The 18971-nt window shown below is 40.1% G+C and overlaps 1 protein-coding gene across 1 annotated transcript in view; it reads left to right on the top strand.

The window, feature by feature from the left end:
* The window catches only part of LOC117769382 (neuronal acetylcholine receptor subunit alpha-7-like), a 30623-nt gene that overhangs the window by 3295 nt on the left and 8357 nt on the right, over positions 1–18971 (top strand). The window contains exons 2-4 of the mRNA XM_034598256.1: positions 6878–7017; positions 9337–9381; positions 10243–10352. Coding sequence (XP_034454147.1) covers positions 6878–7017; positions 9337–9381; positions 10243–10352 — 295 coding nt within the window. The remainder of the gene's footprint in view (positions 1–6877; positions 7018–9336; positions 9382–10242; positions 10353–18971) is intronic.

The following is an 18971-nucleotide window of genomic DNA, read 5'->3' as shown; positions in this document are numbered from 1 at the left end:
AACCACTGTACCTTTTTTTAATGGTGACAGAGAATTGAAGGATTTTTCCTTGGTTTTACTCCAGTTACACTTTCACCGCCATTAAATTCTCTCTCTTTGTCCTCGCTGCCTTATTAAAAACGTCTCTGCTGTGTGTCTCCTGTTATCAGCGCTCGTTATCTCTTATTTCTCTGACTCTCCCCGTCTCTCCGTCTGTGTTTTGACACGTGTTAGATAATAGACTAGTAACCTAGGTTTACAGCTGCTGAACATCTGGCTACTTCACTGCTGACCTATTCTGACTCTTTCCTCCTCCTCCAAGTGATTAGTGGTGAAATAATGAGGTGCTAGACCATTGCACAAGTAGGAGTAACTTGGTTAGTTTTACAAGCAAACGTGTTTAGGCTACACACGTGCACGTGCTAATCACAGTAACAGTGGAGCAAATACAAGAATCATATTTAGTCTCCTGTGGTTTTCAATAGACACGTTTCCCAAACATGAATAGAAGTAACTGAACACACACATACATGCACAGACATTGAAACACACTTAAGTTACAGCCAGGATCTCATTGTTTCTTCACCTTGGGTACTTTTCTTACAGACAGTTAAAAAATATTTGTCCTGGTCGACCATGATAGATGCTTCTGTTGTGGTGGGCTCTGTCACAGGTTTTAGAAAGGGAAGTTTTTCGGCTTTTCGATTGTGTGTGTGTGTGTGTGTGTGTGTGTATCTTTCTCTTTCCCCCTCATACACACAGACACTCACTCTAAGACTAGATATTTGCATCAGAAAGACTGTTAATGTGTAGCGTTTGCTGTGGTGCAGACTGTCCTGGCCCTCAGGGAGCAGTGGTCTGTCAGCGGTGTCTTTGTGCAGCTTGTTCCCCTCCAGGTTCATAACTCCCTCTGTTGCACAGCATTCTGGGATCCGAGCCCTCTTATGTTCCAGACTGGATAATAACTTTTTGTATCAATAGTTGAGATTTATCCAGCATGTGTACCACAGTGTGAAATAAGATTACTCTATGTAATAAGGGGTTGATTTCGCGGTACTATGACTTTTATATCGGCATCGAACAAGCCTCAAAATAAAGAAGTTGCTGTTAGCATTTTCATAATGAGATGAAGTGAATGTCTTTTTAACATCCTTTTGTAATTCTTATCCTTTTGAAGCGTTTGTCACCACAGCTCTGTGATGTTCTTGCTGTGTATTCATCAGGATTCATGTTACATCAGGGGCCCCGGCCACACGAGAGGCCCCCTAACCCCGTTTTCAGAGTCTGTCGAGCAGGAGAGATCATTCATTCAAACAGCAGTTGATGAAGCCAGCTTACACTTCAGCTGTAGAAAAACATGGACACAGCAATTGTCACGTCACTCTGAAGTTACGTTTTGAAACCTGACATAAGCGGCAACCACCGCCGATGTGTAAAAGGCCTAAACAACTGTCAATCAAGCAAACACAACAATATTCATATACCTGTATCCCTACTAACAGGATGATTAATGCATTTTCACAGACACTGTTTCCTTTCGAAAGTGATGGTGAGAAAGTGAAGATTATAAGATTATACTGCTAAAGCTTAATTTTAGCTGAAAAAACTGAATATTCTTTTCTATCTCTTACATGTGAGTAGTACTGGGAAGAGCTCTTTTTATTAAGAGTATGGCCAAAAGTAATAAAACCATATGTCTAATTTTGTGGCACGACTCAAGGAAGAGTGGAAACTGATAAATGAGTGGATCCAGGATTTATTTCACTTTCTTCAACAAATGGGAGATAGGCTGTTGGAGGAGGTATCCTGGGGTGTCCTTCTAGTTGTGTTTGATCTTGTTTTCAGTGATGCCTCTGAGGCCTGAACCTCGATAAGACGTTTGGTGACATTATTTCTAACTTTTTCCATTAGCGTCACAGCCCTGAAATCCGGTCCTACATTAAAATAGAGAACTATAGTCAAGTTTACATGGGTTCGGCAGAAAGACTGGGGAACAAAGCCAAGATCATCCCTCTGTGTGTGTGTGTTGTATGTGTGTGTGTGTGTTCCTGTACATATTGCTATGTGAGGACCATTTTAAGCATTGTCCCTAAAGAGTGAGGACATTTTGGGAAAGTGAGGATATTTGGCTGGTTCTCACTTTTTCAATGGGCTGTTTGAGGGTTAAGACTTGATTTTAGGGTTAGAATTAGGTGTAGGTTAGGGTTAGGGTGAGGCATCTAGTTTGGATGGTTAGGGTAAGGTGTGTGTAAGTAGAAGACAGGGACAATGTGTTCCTCAGGCCGTCTGTGTGTACATGGCCTGTGTCTTATGAATGTGTTTGGAAGCATCATGTGAACACATTGACCCAGTAAAAATATTCAGATGGGACAGAATTGCCAAACTGAATTCCTCAGTGCATGTTAATCTGAAAGACTGAAAAAGTAGGACTGGAGGAACAACAAGAGAGAGAGAGAGAGAGAGGCATACATAGAGAGAAATGGATCAAAAGTGGGGATAAGGTTTGGAATGACGTAAACGGACCAAGGCATTGATAGAGGGAGAGACATACTTTCAAAATGGAGAAGAAAGAAGAATGCGCAGGAGAACCATTTTTGTGGCTTTTTAAATGAGAAATAAAAGCAGGTATAAAGAAATGAGATGAGGTGTGGAAAACTAGAAAGAGAGTGTGGGAAGGAAGATGGATAGAATGTGCTTCAGATTTTCTGTTATCGACTCAAATTTGCATTTGACATTTAAACGTGTGTTGAATCCTGTCGTTATTCTCTCTCTCTCTCTCTCTCTCTCTCTCTCTCTCTCTCTCTCTCTCTCTCTCTCTCTCTCTCTCTCTCTCTCTCTCTCTCTCTCTCTCCATCCATCATCAATTGAGAAACAGAACAGAGGTCATTCATTCTGCTTTTTGTGGTAAAGCATTAAAACTTTTAAATTGGTGTATAAACAGTATAAATTAACATATTAGTTAAAGTACAGGTTTGAGTGATTAAGTGAAGGCATCAGAAAAAATGAGCTGTTTTTAATTAGTTTTTCTTTGTGATCGTCTGTTGCATGAAAAGTTATATGACTAAACACAGAACTGAGTTCATAACATAAGTTCTATCAACATTAATTTGTTTAATTAATATTGATTAAACTGGATGTAAAGTTTTTTGAAAAAATGATGTAGTGTCCAAGTACAGAACAAAGGAATAAACCTCAACTAGTTATACAATAAAATTATTATAATCTGAATAACCTCTGACATAGTAGTGGGATACAACAGTCAGAATACAATAACAGTCTTCTTTAGGCTTCCTCACCTCTTCCCATCTGTCATATATACAGAGATCCCTTGTGTTTGAAATTTGATCATCCTCTTCATGGGGCACACTATCTAAATTATTCCTTTTAGCTGATGCTGAGTAAAATGATCAATCTTTGTATTCTACTAGGTTCATAGCTGCAGCTGCCTCATCCAGACTCGTCAGTTTGTTGTCACTTTCTTAATCCACCCGTCTGTCTTTATGTTGTCTGCTAAAGCGCTCCTTCTAATCCGCATAGAGAATAGTGGGTCCCATTCCAAAAACAGCCACAAAACTATTTATATCCTTTGTACTTAAACAACTGTCAAACTCTGAATTAGGGGCTGGAGGCCAGTATAAAATTAATAAAAGGCAGGGTGACACTTTCTTGGACAAGTTGTCCGACCACCACAGGGCATGAAGCATAATGCATGAAGATACTCGGAGCAGATTTACATTTTACTTTGTCTGTATTTTCATTTTCTCCCAATTTTCTTCTAATAAATTCTTGGTCTCAAAGGAGAACTTGTGAATGTATTGAATGTGTTTTGCGGGGTGCCGCTGAGCTGAAAAAAAAAAAAGGTTCCCTTGGGTGCTGATGCTCTCGGGGTCCCTGAGGTGCTGAGAGGCAGCCTCGTTCTGTTTATTGAACTAGAACTAATTATATGTGCAGACGTCCTGGAGCTCAGGGGAAACCTCGCTGTGCTGTGTCACTGAGGTTAACATCCATCCACATATCTGTGCATGTAGAGTTTTAACACACGCACACACTCAATGACTGCTTGTGATGGTAAAACCTTGAAACGATTTAGTCATAACATTGTGATATGTATGGATAATTGACATTACTACTGATAATTGATCATTTGGATAATGCCTCTGATCAGTGACCTTCTCTCATACATGCTGACCCCTGACATTTGCTGTAATGACCCACAATGTGTCACAGAGATTGATCTACCTCTTTACTTTAGTTGATTATCATTAGGACTTCTGTGTTTAGCAAGTGCACACACACACACACACGCGCACACGCACACGCACACGCACACAAGATTGATATACATGGCTTGACACAAAAAGGTCAAACTATGAAGTGACATCTAGTGAAAAATGTAGGTCCAGTGGTTTTTCAATAGATATTTATCGGCAGCCCTTTTAACAACATCACATATTGTAATCTGAAAAATGTCTCGCTTACATTTTGGCCAGAATGTAAATTATTTGCATCACATTACCCTTTTATCAACAACATAGCAATTATGACATGTGCTATTGGCGCAATCCATATAAAGAGCAAATTTTATTAAACGATAACAAAAGTATATGTGAGGGTTTAAGAGTTTTATTAACTTTCTGTCATCTTCACAAAGAGGGGTTTCCATCATGTTTTGAAATAAAACCATGTTGGAGAACAGTGAGATGAACAGAGAGACAAATCTTCCAGCTCACCCGCTCCCTCCGCCGCCTCCTCTCCTTCTTCCCTCTGTTGGAGTCTGTTTGATGAGACCCCTCACTGTGTTTGGAAAATATTTTCTTCTTAGCAGCTTCTTCTATCGTCTTCATGAGCAAGATTATAAAAAAATAAAGAGAAAACAAACAACAACAACCCCCTCCTCCTCCTCCCACCAGGTGGATCAATCCCTTCATCCCCAGTGCATTCTGCTCACTGTTTGGTCGGTGCAGTGGTTTATTTTATTTCATCGCTTAATTCCTTTTGAACAGGGTTTTATTACAGAGGCAGCAATGGAGGCTGAGCTTTCAATTCTTATTCCCAGACTTTATTAGTTTAGTTGAGTACGTTTGTTTGTACCTGGGCTCACATTTCACTGTAATAAAACACAGGGGAGAGGAGGGGGGCGGGAAAGTAACTACAGATCAGGCTCTATTTACATGCAAATGCAGAATTTGTTGTGCATAGGTGTTTTGTGTGCATAAATCTGTCTCTGTGGGTATAAGGGTGTTTTAATGTAAGTCTGCAACTTCCACTTGAGGAAGTGGAACCTGGACAGACGGATGCATAGATGGAGAGGATGAGGTGTGATGTATTAATCACAGTGTGTGAAAAGTTTTCTCTTGAGCTTCGTGTTGCGCCTCTGTCTCTGAACTCAGGCTCCCTTCTGCCATAACTCATTACAGCCTTAATGGGCCAATCAGCAGTGTTCCTGGCCACAGACACACTCTTCTCCACCTTACAGGGTTACACATCCTCCGAGCTCACACACTCCCCTGCTTCTCTGTAACCTTACTGTTTCTCCTCCACATTACATCTATGTCTTTCATTTTCTCGCTTTTCATTTTCTGTTTCACCTGTTCCCAGTTTCTGGTGGATTATCTGCTGTTTTCATATATGAAGGAGCCTTGCACTGTTTGTTAATGGGTGTTTCCAGCTGTGCACCTTGTTAAATCTACTGATCAGTGATAGGTTGTTTATTTACTGCATTAAAAATAGCTCATAAAACCGTTTTTTTTGGCTTTTATGCCCCACAGGGAGGGTCTGCATAGGTAAATGCACGAGATGATTCACACTGCAGGCCATACGCTCAGCTCAGCTTCAGTTGTGGCCGATACCAGTCTGTAAAGTAATTCAACTGTATTGACCTCTGTGTGCACAAACACACTGCTTGAGTTATAGCAGCTGCTCACAGTGAGTTCTTGTACTAAAGAGATCAGTGACTTCAAGGACACAAACTGTGCGTGTGGGTGTGTGGGTGTGTGTGTGTGTGTGTGTGCGCGCTCCTGCCTTTATTTTGGGACAAATGGATGTGTGTGTGTGGAAGGTTAGACAGAGGGGATCAATAATGGTGATGAGCCAACAAACGCATCATCCTAATCACCACGGACCTTAAGACTACCCCAGCCACACCACTTTGTGTGAGACTGTGCACGATGCACTCTGCTGATTTATATGCAGATGTCAGCACATCATGGGCTTATTTATTCATTATTCATCAAATATTTCCGCTCAAAAACAGACCTTTCTCTCATACATCATTCATAACGAAGACAACTTTACAGGATAAAAAGTGTGGGAGTCGGGAACGTCTTACTACAAACTCTGTATAGATAGAGTATGTGACGGTGCGTTTGAAACTCCACAATATAAATTATAGTCTGGCTGCAGCCTGCTGCCAGATAAGCAAGGGTAAAAGGTTTGGTAAAACTATTAAAGTTATTTTCCAGATTAGAATTCAGCCTCAGTACACAAGAATATGTCCCATGGCGCAATTTGCAGGACAGGGAGTGATGCAGCCAAAACACGGATGATGTTTTTAAAAACTCTTTTTTTTGTTGTTTCAACACTGGATTTATGGTCTTTAAAATGCAAACAAACAGAGTCGACCCCCTGTGTCTATAAATCAAGAAGTGACCTTCAGAAACTATCTGCAGTGACTGGAGGGGTGTAACACAGACTCTGAAATATGTTCAGGCCGTTGATGGAAGATTTATCAGCTTTATCAGAGTCCCGACCTTTTGAGTTGAAATCGTTTTGTCGGACAAAACCCACAGACCCAAGGTCGAGCCTGAACTGCATGCTCAAATGTTTTTGTACAGATTATGCTTTGTATTCAAAAGAATAACACAAACCATCTTTTCTCTTCCATCTATCGTTCCTGCAGAATCCCTGCAAGGGGAACACCAGCGGAGGCTGTACAAAGAGCTGCTGGCTAACTACAACAGACTGGAGAGACCTGTGGTGAACGACTCAGCAGCCATCCTGGTGGAGCTGGGCCTCACTCTGCTGCAGATCATAGACGTGGTGAGAAAAGTTTTTGCATTGTTCATGTGTTTGTGGCTGTGTTCAGTTTCTTGGTGGTGTAGAATGTGGTTTGTCTTATTTTGTATCATGTTGGTTTTGTTATAAAAGAATATGGGATTTAATGGAAACTTGAAATAAATAAATAAGTTTACATTTAGGCCGCTTTTCATCATCAGTCACATCATACACATGCATTTAAACATTTCTTGTCCACAAGTTAACATATAAACAATTCTAAAGCTTTTCCCAGAGATCTGGTGACATGGGGCCTTGTTACGAGGTTTCCTTTCCATGGTGTCATTGCAGTCTCATAGCCAATCATAGAATGTAAAAGAGTTCTAACAAAATTGTTGATGCTGTTGACTAATGTAATCAGCTGTGCTCAGGGGCCCCTCCTCAACTCGTGGCCCCAGGCAATTGTCAGCTCCTGATTACAGGAGTGATGAAACAACGGGATATTCTCAGAGAAAACATAGTAGTAATATGTGCATAGGTAGTAATTCATTTTATAAAAAATACATCTTAGCAGCCCATACATTTTCTTTTTTTGTGTGAGCTATAAAAGTATGTTTTCTGTGTTTCAGTCTGATCGAATGACAGATCCAGCAGTGGGTCTGTGCTTCATGTTGGCAGAAGTAGTTCATTTCTAACGTTTGACTTATAACAACATAAAGGCCGTGCGCGCGTGTTCTTCCCCCAGGATTTCAAGCTTTTCACAATGGGGCAATTTCAGGATTGTTTGTCCTTGTTCCTGGAAGTTGTTGTCTAATCTGTCTGAGGGTGGAGGAATGATTTATGTTTATTCAGATTCTCATTTACACAGTGTGGTTTTGTTGCCATGAAACTGTAAGTGCTGATTAGTCACATCTAAGCAATGAGAAAAATTCAATATGAGTCAGACTCAGACGGTAAATATTATACTTCAAGTAGATTAAGAAAAGTAAAGTCTGTGTCACTTTGTATATTGTGTATATACTCACTATTCACAAAAAGCTGCAGGCATTCTGACCTTGAGTGAAGTTTAATATATTGAGCTTCAAAATTTTATACGACCCACAGATATGTTTTCATCATTTCATAATATTTCTAACATACAACCACACAGAGAGAGAGAAAACACTGGGTATATCCACTTTTCCAATCATTACTCTCAGCTGTGACTCCCCATCGTCTGGCTCATCTGTTTCCAGGAAACACATTATAGATGAATTTGCCATAGGCACCTTAATTTTCAACTCAGAAAAGCAACAAGAGAGAGACAGATAGATAAATGGAGAAAAGATGCAATGCATTGTAAAAAAACAAACCTCTTTCCTCCACTCTCTTTCCGTGCAGGCGTTTCTGTTTTGACTTTTCAACTCTACGCGGAGAGCAGAGAAACTCTGATGCTTGCAGAAATGCTAATTCCACCTCGCAGCTAGAATATGAGCAGCATCATTTCTGAAATGCTTTATGCACAGTAGGATTTGAAAACTCTTAAAGTTTCATATTCGGTCAAGACATATCACTATTTCCATTTGTTTATTTTTAGATTATTATAAATAGATTTTATATATATAGTGTAAATAATACTATAATTAATAGTTACTTATTAAAGCACAACCAACTAGGAGCATTTCAAAATAAATGTATTGTGTTTTTCCCTATCCTCTGTTTTTACATCCACAATTATTTCAAGCTAAGCAGGTAAAGACATTTCTGATCAGTTGGTTTGCCTCTCACAATTCATGTCATGTTTGAATGTGGTACATTTATGTAAACTGTAAAGGAATTGATGTGTTTTCTGTTTTTTAATGTATCACTAAAAGAACAAGTATTCTTCAGTAGACTTTACTGTATTTCTCCATATGTTCTAGTACAATATAGACGGCAATAAATCACAACAATACAATCAGATTCTCCGAATACATTAAGATCAATAATTTAAAAACCAAATAGCAATCTTTTCACTATATACAATAAATTGCACATATACTGTCTGCCTGTCCGTATCACAAGTCGGCTCTATTCATCCTCTGTGTAGACAGATTTTCATGATGTAACACAATTAAAATCCCTTCTGTAAAAACTACATATATATTTGTACGATTCAATGCAAGTAAATTACCACTTTTTCATAGATAGAAACAATGTTGCAAACAAAAATGGATCAAACTGAATAAACTCTGGTAAAGCTGAGTCATTGTGGCGAACAGTGAGAGAGGCAGTCATGAGTTTTGTAGAATGATAATATAAGAAAGAAAATGTACACGTAGATCGGTCTGGTTGGGATCTTTTACACAATAGAAAAACGTTCTTTTTCCTCTTCCTCTCTCTCAGGACGAGAAGAACCAAGTGCTGATGACTAATGCCTGGCTGCAGCTGGTGAGTCAAGTTGGGGATGCACATTATCGCCAATATAATGGGCTTTAATCATATTTACAATGTTATTTCACAGTGGTCTCTTTAAAGACTGTGTGACTGTGTTCCTCAAATGACTTGTACCACTGCATAAAGAACCTGTCGATGGTAATGAAGTTAAACTGTACTGCTTTTAATGACTCACAAGGGATGTTCATAATTAAAGCAATATGCATAGTGTCATATTTCTTGTATATTCACTTAACATTACTAAGTGTTAGCTCATCCATTCAAGTATTTTCAAGCTATCAGCAGTTATGTTCAATACTGTAACGTGTGTGTATTTGTGCAGCGCCTGAATCAGCACTAAACCATCACTTTAGGCAGCTTGTCAAGCAGAAGGTGGGATAAAGGGAGGAGGAAGAAGAGGAGGGAGGAAGAGTGCAGCATATTACGTGGCCATCAGCTTGATTGTAAATGGCCATAAGGCCAAAGAGCAAAAATCACAGAGTCCTAGCCTTGAACCTAACCTAACACCATTTTAAGGAACTGTCTCTTTCTCATTGTTCTCTAGTGGCACTATTTTAATGTGTTTCTGCCCAGGATTGAAAAGAAAGCTCTCACACAATCAGAGTAGAAAGAAAAGAATTACGGTTTAATTTTATAAAACAATAAATTCTGAGAGAATCATTTCACCCCTCCAAATTTCATTTTCTTCTTGGCCAGAAGCATCTCGTCTTATTTCAAGGGAAAGTGTCATTTTCTTGTAAAAATTCAATTAGATTAGTTGAGCGCAACATTGCACATTATGGGTTTTTACAGAGCATTGTAAAAAATATACCACCACCTCAACGGCTTGAGTCAGAATCTCTCCTCTGGCTTCAGTACTGGACAGACATCTACCTGAGCTGGAATCCAGAAAACTACCCCGGTGTCCAGAACCTGCGTTTCCCTTCAGACCAGATCTGGACCCCTGACATCCTCCTCTACAACAGGTCAGAACTGTCTGCTGCTCAAAATGGTCCGACTTCAGTTCTAAAGGTTCTGGTCTCCTCTTTTAATTTAGCTTTATTTTGTTGTTGTCTGATCTAATACAATAGGTGTTTTAATCCAACCCCTGTCAGAGAGACTATTTTTATTTCTAAAAAGAATTAGATATCACTCTAATCCTTCTGACGCTCTCATATTGTATCCAATTCTCCACAAACCATAGCCAGTGTCAGGGATCCGACTTTCTATATCATCCAGTAACCGATGACAGTTTGCTCCAGAAGAAAAACTAGAAAAACTATATTTAAAAGACCCCAACTGGGCTCCGTGAGGCTAGGGGCGCCCACCCAGGTCTGATCAGCCTGTGGTGGGCCTGTCTTTGCAGATGTGATGAAACGGCTGAAACACCTAAGGTATCTGCATGCTAAGGTATCTAACATCTGATCTCTGATATCTGCTGATGATTGATCAAAGACCGTCAAACAAACCGGGGCTAATTATCCACTTTTGGTCATTAAAAGTTTGCTCTATTGAAGTTGTAGGAGATCTTACTCTTCCTCCATCCTCTGCCGATGACAAAAATATTGTGACCATACAAACTGTGTCTGTCAGTAGCGGGTGCTTGCTTGGCTTACATTAATCCAGCTTGTATCTTCCTTGAAAGCTCAAAGTGGAACAATCCATGATGTTACTGATGATGTCAGAGCTTCCGTTACATAACAACTAAGCCGCGCTGCAACTAAGTGCAGTGCGACTATCTGCATCGCTAGATAGAAGATCACTAATGTATCCCTTTCGTTTTTTTAACATCTGTACTGTTATTTGAGTCGAACCCTGAAACTTCCATTTGAAAGTCTACTCCTCTGCAACGGTTTTGTCTTTGGCGTTTGCTAAGGAGGTTCAGTTTTCATCAGTGTTTGTTTGTTTGTATGCAATATTACACAAAAGCTACGGGACTGATTACGACTAAACTTGGTCCAAAGATGTGATATGGGTCAGAAGAGAACCCTTTAAAGTTTGGTGCAGATCCGAATCAGAGTGCTTATCCAGGATTTTATTTCAAACTTTCTTTAACAGTTTGAGGTCGTTTTTCAACATTTTCAATGATTTCTCAGCGAATAATTCATGGTTCATGATGAAAGAAAATCATGTTTAGTGGACTGAAATTTATGAGTGTGTGCAATTTTGTGCAGATCCTAATAAAAATTCAGATCTGGTGAATTTAAATGTGGTTTCATAAGGGGACTGTTGGGTCTTGGTGGAGGTTTGAACTCCACTGAGTGCCTTTCTAGTTTCTTTTTGAAAAGCGGTTCGTCACGAGCATGCTGGGACAGTGTTGCCCGAGAAGAGTCCACTCGTTGGTCATTGGTCGTCCCTCAATTCCAGAGCAATGCACTTCTTGGATGTTGGATGGTTGCTTAGGGTTCATATAGATCTTATAGCTTATCAAAAAACTTCCGTCAGTACTGCGCTTCCTTTTTCCACTGCCACTCTTCCACTTTCGCTGCACTGCCAAGTTGAAGTTGACAGACCGACAGAGATTCCTCTGTTCACAGTGAGATACCATTGGTCTCAGCTCAAACTGTAAATCAGACTAAATTGTAATGCATTGGCTGGTAAAGGCTGTCACTTTCTTTTGGGTTTTGATTTTGTCGTGCTAGTTACAATAGAGCTATAGAGAGCTCAGAATGCTGCAGGTCATTCATTGTATTGCAGTTAAATAAAAGTCTGTTTGTAGCACATTAATGAGAACAGTTAAGGAATAGGTCAAAGTCTTTATCTTTATTAATGAGGGTGATGGAGCTCATTGCCTGCTGTGATTCAGGTCAGACTTGTGCTGTTTTCTTCACACTTCTGTGCAAGGATTCCTCAAGTCAATTAGAAATGTAGGCCAGTCGTTTCTCTGCAAAACAACTAATTACACTGCGTTTCCGTGCATGAGTGAGAGACGGATGATCTGGCCTGAGACAGAGGGGGAAGAAAGATGAAGGGATACTGACGATAGATACAGTAACAAAGATAAAGACACTGACACTGTAAAACAGAAGATTTGATAGATTTGAACACATTTAAATGAGGATAAAAGAGAAGCTGTACAGTTTGTCTTCTCTGATGTTTTTGTGCGCATGTGAGAGGAGCCCCAGATATTTCTCCTCGTGTCTGCATTTCCCCCAATACACACAAACACTATAACAGGAAACACGAGGACAAAACAAAAGGTTCGGGGGTATTAACCCAAATTTTAAAAGCTCAGCGTTCAGACCTGCCGGGATTACCAAACCTAATCTCTGTGCTCTAACCCCCGTTTTTTTCCCAATTCCTGCGTTTTACCCTCTGCTTCCTCTCCTTCTCCCTCCATCCCACATCCCTCCTTTCCTTCTCTCTTCTCATCTCATTCTATTCGTGTTTCCCTCCGTCTCTCCGTCATAACTCACTGTCTCACTATAATTCCCTCGATTCAATCAACCCTTTCTCTCCGTATTTTATCGCTCCCAGCCTTCGCTGACTCCTCTTTATAAATCATCCCATCTGCCCGTCTCTGTCGATCAAAGGGTCAGCGTATCACTCTCTCCCTCTTCTCGCACTCCACCTGTTTATGTCTTGCTATAGTCGCTCAACTACCTTCTCTTTTGCTGCGCGTTTCTCTGCCACCTGCTCAAAATCTTCTTGTATAACAACAACTCTATCCTCTTAAAATAATACTGTCACATTTTACTAATTTGCTTTGCCAAACAGGAAAGTTATTACAGAACACCCTGAGGGGAAATATAAATATCTGTACAACATGTTGTGCCAGGCCATCTAGTAGATTTTGAAATATGTCACTGAATATGTCAACATTTCGATCGCGAAAGGAAAAGTCGGGTTTTCACCAGAGTCACTGGAATTCATCCTCTGGAGAGCATGAACATCTGTACCAGATTTTCCAGGTGATCCACTGAAAAGTGCCTGAGATGTATAAAGATGGACGGCTTGTCTCTACTTCCTCCCACAATCCAGAAGTGAAGCCCCCTGGCATCGAGGTCATGATACATGCGCCCGACCAATCTCGGGGTCAGTCTCAGCTGTCAATCATGACATTTCATCCTGATTTGATAGCATCAAATAATTGGTTAAACCCAAACTTGCCTGAAAACATCAGTGTTTTGACCAAGAAATTACACAAAATCATCTTTGAGAAAAGAATGTTCAATGTGTACTTTGACTTTTCATTTGGCTCAAGTCCAATCTATTAATAGGAAGGAGGCGGGATTTATGACCTATACCACAGCCAACCACCAGGTGTCTAATGAGATGTCTCGGCTTTAGTTTTTTTGTTAGTCCTCCATCTTTATGTACAGTCTGAGTCTCTTCTCATCACTTTAAGTGTAAACACACATCTCCATCTTAGTGAAGCAGAGTGCATTTTATCTTATCTTATCTCAAATATCCAATTACTCCAAAGTAAGTACTTCAATGTCTCTGCAATTCTAATAGTGAGAAGGATCAGTTTACATGAAAAGCTTGGACACACAGTGATTATTACTCCTTGGTCTGAATTGGGTGATGTGGAATTGATGAATAACAAGTTCATTTCTCCAGGCTGTTTGCATGGATCTGGTGTTGATGGTAAATCCACGACTCGCAGTATAGTTCATGCGAGCGTGAAACATGATTGTGTGCGACAGTGTTGGCACAATGATGTGAAAATTTGAAAAGCAATTTGAGAGATTTCAAACTGAGCTGAATGACTCATCACAGACAAAATCCGCTTTTTCCTTTTACATCTCACTCTTCTTTTCCTTGAATTCGCTCCACGATGAGGTCACGTCTGACCACAGCGCCTCTAAACATCATTAACTTCGTATTAAAACTGTAGAACTGAATGAGTGGATTTATGGTGAGAGCTTGTCTCAATAGCATGCTAATGAGAGTGACTGCATCCTCTATTCAACACAGTAAGACTAGCGTGATATTGGCTGTGCACTGATGAACCACTGAGTAATGGCCATTACTGGTGTGTAATTGTGAGATAGTGTGTGAATGTGTGTGTATGTGTGGTGTGCTAAAGACTCTTCTGTCTTTATTTATTTGTATATTCATAACTTGTTTCCCTGTGCACAGATTTACAGTATTGCTGTGTATTAGGGAGATGGAAACTTAGAGTTGTGTAGGGTAATTAGTTGTGTGTGTGTGTGTGTGTGTGTGTGTGTGTGTGTGTGTGTGTGTGTGTGTGTGTGTGTGTGTGTGTGTGTGTGTGTGTGTGTGTGTGTGTGTGTGTGTGTGTGTGTGTGTGTGTGTGTGTGTGTGTGTGTGTGTGTGTGTCTTTGCAGCAGTGATCTATTTCATTGCTGCAAACTGTAAATTTCCATTTCTCCCCCGGGGGCCTGTAAACGTTGTGGTTCGGCTGTAAATTCTGCTGTGAATTTTCTCTTCAGCTTCACGTCACTGGTTCCTCTCTGCTGAGGTTATAACACTACTGCGAGGCTGAAAACCAGCAACATTTGAACTAAGACAGAACAGACAGAGAAACGTATGGCTCTTCTCAACAGGATCTTGCAGATGTCATTTTTGATTTAAAAGTAAGTGATCATCCCAGGTCACTTTAGACTGTGATGCCAAATTACGTTATCGATGCAAGATTCAGGATATTGTTGTCCATCTTTATTTATGTCTTTATTAGGTCTTTTCAGTGGATTACCTAATGTGGCACAGATGCTCATGCTCTCCTGAGGATGGATTCTAGTGACTTTGGTGATTACCTGATTTTTGCTCTTTTCTGGCAAGTTTGGTTTTAATTAGTTATTTGATGTTGTAAAAACAGGGTTGAACTTAACAATTGACAGCTGAGAAGGACTCATGATTGTTCGAGCACGTTTATTGACAGGAGCTCACTACCGTGGCTCCATCCCCCGATCACAGATGGCTTCAAATGCACAACATGGCGTCGTTCGTATCCAGGATATTTTAGCTTCAGTTCTGGAATAGTGTGTCTGTTGAGACTATGGAACCAGATGTAAACTTAATGTTGACAGCCAGTGTGCATGTGAGTGTGCTTGTGTGTTTGCATGATGCATTGTGTTCGTTTAAATAATATCCAGATCTGAAAAAGCTTTGCAAGCCGTTGACCTCCTCTTTTCATTTGAGGGGAAAGTCAATGGTCTCACTTGACTGAGGATCGATGAGGCACATGAAGGACGCCCAACTCAGGTAAACCACAGAGCGAATCCTAATTCTGCCAGCGGAGAGAAGACCGATGTACAACGCAGACAAAAGCAGTGTGACAGGCCATAAAGACGAGAGGGGAATTCATCGGATAAATGGATACTGGGAGGAGTTTTCTGTTTTTTTAGATGGATGGATGGCTAAAGGAAGGGACAGATGGTCTGATTTGATGCCTTTTCTTTGATCACTTGAATGAAGAAATGCTCTGGAAATAAAATTTAAAAATACACTGTCCCCAAGACTTCGAGGTTTATAAAGAGCTCAGGCCGAAGATGTGAATGTACCAACCTTAATATTAGCAACAAATGAGTTGGCTGATCACAGAATGATGAGCAGTATCGTTTAGGTTTACTAATGTGCAGTTTGAAGGTATCCTGTGTCGGTACTGTCCTATAAATAAAAGTCTCCGTTGACAAGGTGAGCATCCAGGAGCCGAAGAGACAAAGGAGGGCCCATCACATCTATAGACCTTAAGAGAACTACTGCAGATCAACCAGAATGAATATTTCATTATATATAAGGATTTGCAGGTTTGTTTGTACATAGTTTTAGTTCGTAATGTAACACTATATATTACACGTTATGTAATATATTATTTTTATTGACATTTTGTGCCGTCTTCCCTGACTTAAAGGATAATTTGAAGACGTATATAAGTAATTGCACCCAGCATTGCTCATATGTGTACATGCACTCTGCCTCTGGTCCCCGTGAATACATATATCCCACTGTAAATAACAGAACCACAGTAAATGTTGCCTGCGGCCTCCGGGTGCAGTGTGTTAACCACAGAGCCTTCAGGCTGTCAGACAGAATGGCTAATGTCTGGACTGCCTCAGGCTGTTCACTTTACTGCTATATTTGTAGGACATGACATAATCTACATGGACGCTCTGCTGACCCACAGTAGATGTGAACTGTGAACGGCAAAAAAGCTACAGGGAAGGTGTTTGCTTTTCTCCGTGGATTATTATATTCTCTTTTGGATTATCTATCTGATTTGAAAATCGACTAAGAATGTTTGAAAAGAAATAAAGTCAAACATATCAGGATAAAATATTTTTTCTTGCCGCTGTTTCAGCCTGTGTAACCTGAAAAGTGTATTTTAAGCGACATGATTGCAATATTACATCATAGTCTGATTTAATGATATCACTTTGAAGATTATGTTTTTTATGCCTCCGCGTCGATGACAGCTGTGGCCTGAGGCAATATGTTTTCAGGTTGTCTGTCTGTCCATTCATACGTCCATCTGTCCTGTTGTCATTAACATATCTCAGCAACGCCTTGAGATCATTTCTTCAAATTTGGCACAATTGCTCACTGGGACTGAAGAATGAACTATTTGGTCATCAAAGGTCAAAGTTATTTGGCCATAACTGAATAATTGATTCTCTGATTGTGACAAAAAGTCCATGTTTGATTTCCAAAAGGTCAAGGGTCAACTTGACATCAAAACGTTTTTTTAAAGTACTTCTACAAAGGCACACAACCTTGCGGTCGTAATTCAAGTTAATGGTATGTGACCATTCATTCTACCCCTGCACGGCTCTCTTTCAGCCTCAGTTACACTTTGTCACTTCCCTCTATCAACAGTGTGTGTGTGTTTGTGTGGGCAGCAGCAGGTGTTGAGTGAGGGAGAAAAAAAGCTCTGTGACTCATGTCCCATGGTGCAGGAACCTGTCACTGCCACCATTGTCACTGTCGGTTAGTTTCTGTTCACACCTTGTCCCACTCTCACACGTCCACAGTGCTTTTTCTCCTGTGTGTGTGTGTGTGCTGTACGAACACAGCCATTCTCCCAGGGCTATCACTTGTCCAGTCGTGTCCATAATAATAAAATTGTGTACATTTGAACATCTGTTGAAAATTTCAAATCATTAATTTACAAAAAATCAAAACTCCTGATTAAATAAGAAAATATATTTTTTAGAAAAGTTAGCCACCTACGTCTCTTTTGTTCTGCACATGAGAATAACTGGCACAGTGTGTGCTGTGATGTGTGTGAGATTGCAGTAAAACACACCTTCTGATAAAGTAATGCCAAAGCTTAAATAATTCATTGTGTTACTCCGCCTCGGCCAACTCAAACATCCTCCCACCAGCAGCTGGGTCCACAGCTGAGATCAACACACACATTAGAGAAGAAAATTACACTTATTCATCATCATCCCCTTAAAAAAGGTAAATCTCTAAATCTGGTAAAAGTTAGAGATAAATAAAATTTGTTTATGAATTCTGGGAAGATGGAGGCGACGTTCTTTTGTGACTGAATGAGGCTCCAGGATGTTTCAGACACTGAGATGTTATCTCTCTCACAGAGGTGTGTGTGTGTGTGTGTGTGTGTGTGTGTGTGTGTGTGTGTGTGTGTGTGTGTGTGTGTGTGTGTGTGTGTGTGTGTGTGTGTGTGTGTGTGTGTGTGTGTGTGTGTGTGTGCGTGTGCGCATGTATAGGTGTACTGTGTGCCTTCTTACTGTATGTGTGTGGTGTTTAGTGTGGTAACAAATCCTTTTTGGCCGGTATAAGGTGCATTTTAGATTTTACACAGTTTTTCCTCCTGACTCCTTTTATCTTCACTCGGTTATTTCCCCTGTTTCCCCTTATGTAAGCTGGATACAGGAGTAGATTTAGAATGTACTAATGAATACACATTCATTACTTACAGCAGCCTCAGGAGGATATCAACGTTTAAATGTTAACATATATTATGAAGGCTGTTTGTTTCCTCAGTTTTATTTCATGTTCCAAAGAGATTCCTTCCTAATCCCAAACATGGATCGTTTTTAAAACTTTTACTTAGTGAGAAGTGTGAAAACTGGGTTGCACCTCATTAAGTTTATTCCTGAAAACTGAAATCAGTGGGAATTTAATAGATGTCCTTATTCCGTGAATGTTGCATGGTTTTCTGATGGTTTTCCGGATACTGTCTTCCAGGTAAAAACAACTGAGAGAAAATATAAAACCTGCTGTCTTAAAATGTTATGTTGCTGCAAATGAGGGCATATAACACCAGATCCATTTTAAGACATCTATTAAACAAAAATTGGTTTCTCTGTGGGAGAAAAAGAGAGACGTATTTCTAATGTTTAGTGGGGTGTAGTTGACGACGTATCTCTTTGTCTGCCCTGGTGTCATCACTACAGGTTCAGTGAAGGTTGGTGGGAGGAGAAACACTTTTGTTCCTGCAACAGAATTATGCTTATATACTGCACAGGGGAAACAAAACGGAGGTCACTTTCTAAAAGTTAAATTCTGGCCTCTGGCACTTTATTTAATAGTTCACGCTCTCATCTGCACTAGGTGAGACGGTCTTTTAAATATTTCATTAAAGTTTAGCTGCGGCTACCAGAACTAAAGAATTTATTTTCCAGAAAGCCCCAAAGGTATCGTGTGCTTCTCCAACACTCTCCTAGAATACA

The sequence above is a fragment of the Hippoglossus hippoglossus genome, chromosome 10 (assembly GCF_009819705.1).
Source record: "Hippoglossus hippoglossus isolate fHipHip1 chromosome 10, fHipHip1.pri, whole genome shotgun sequence".
Taxonomy (NCBI): domain Eukaryota; kingdom Metazoa; phylum Chordata; class Actinopteri; order Pleuronectiformes; family Pleuronectidae; genus Hippoglossus; species Hippoglossus hippoglossus.
Note: the sequence above shows the minus strand (reverse complement) of the source record. Positions and strands in the feature narration are given on the sequence as shown.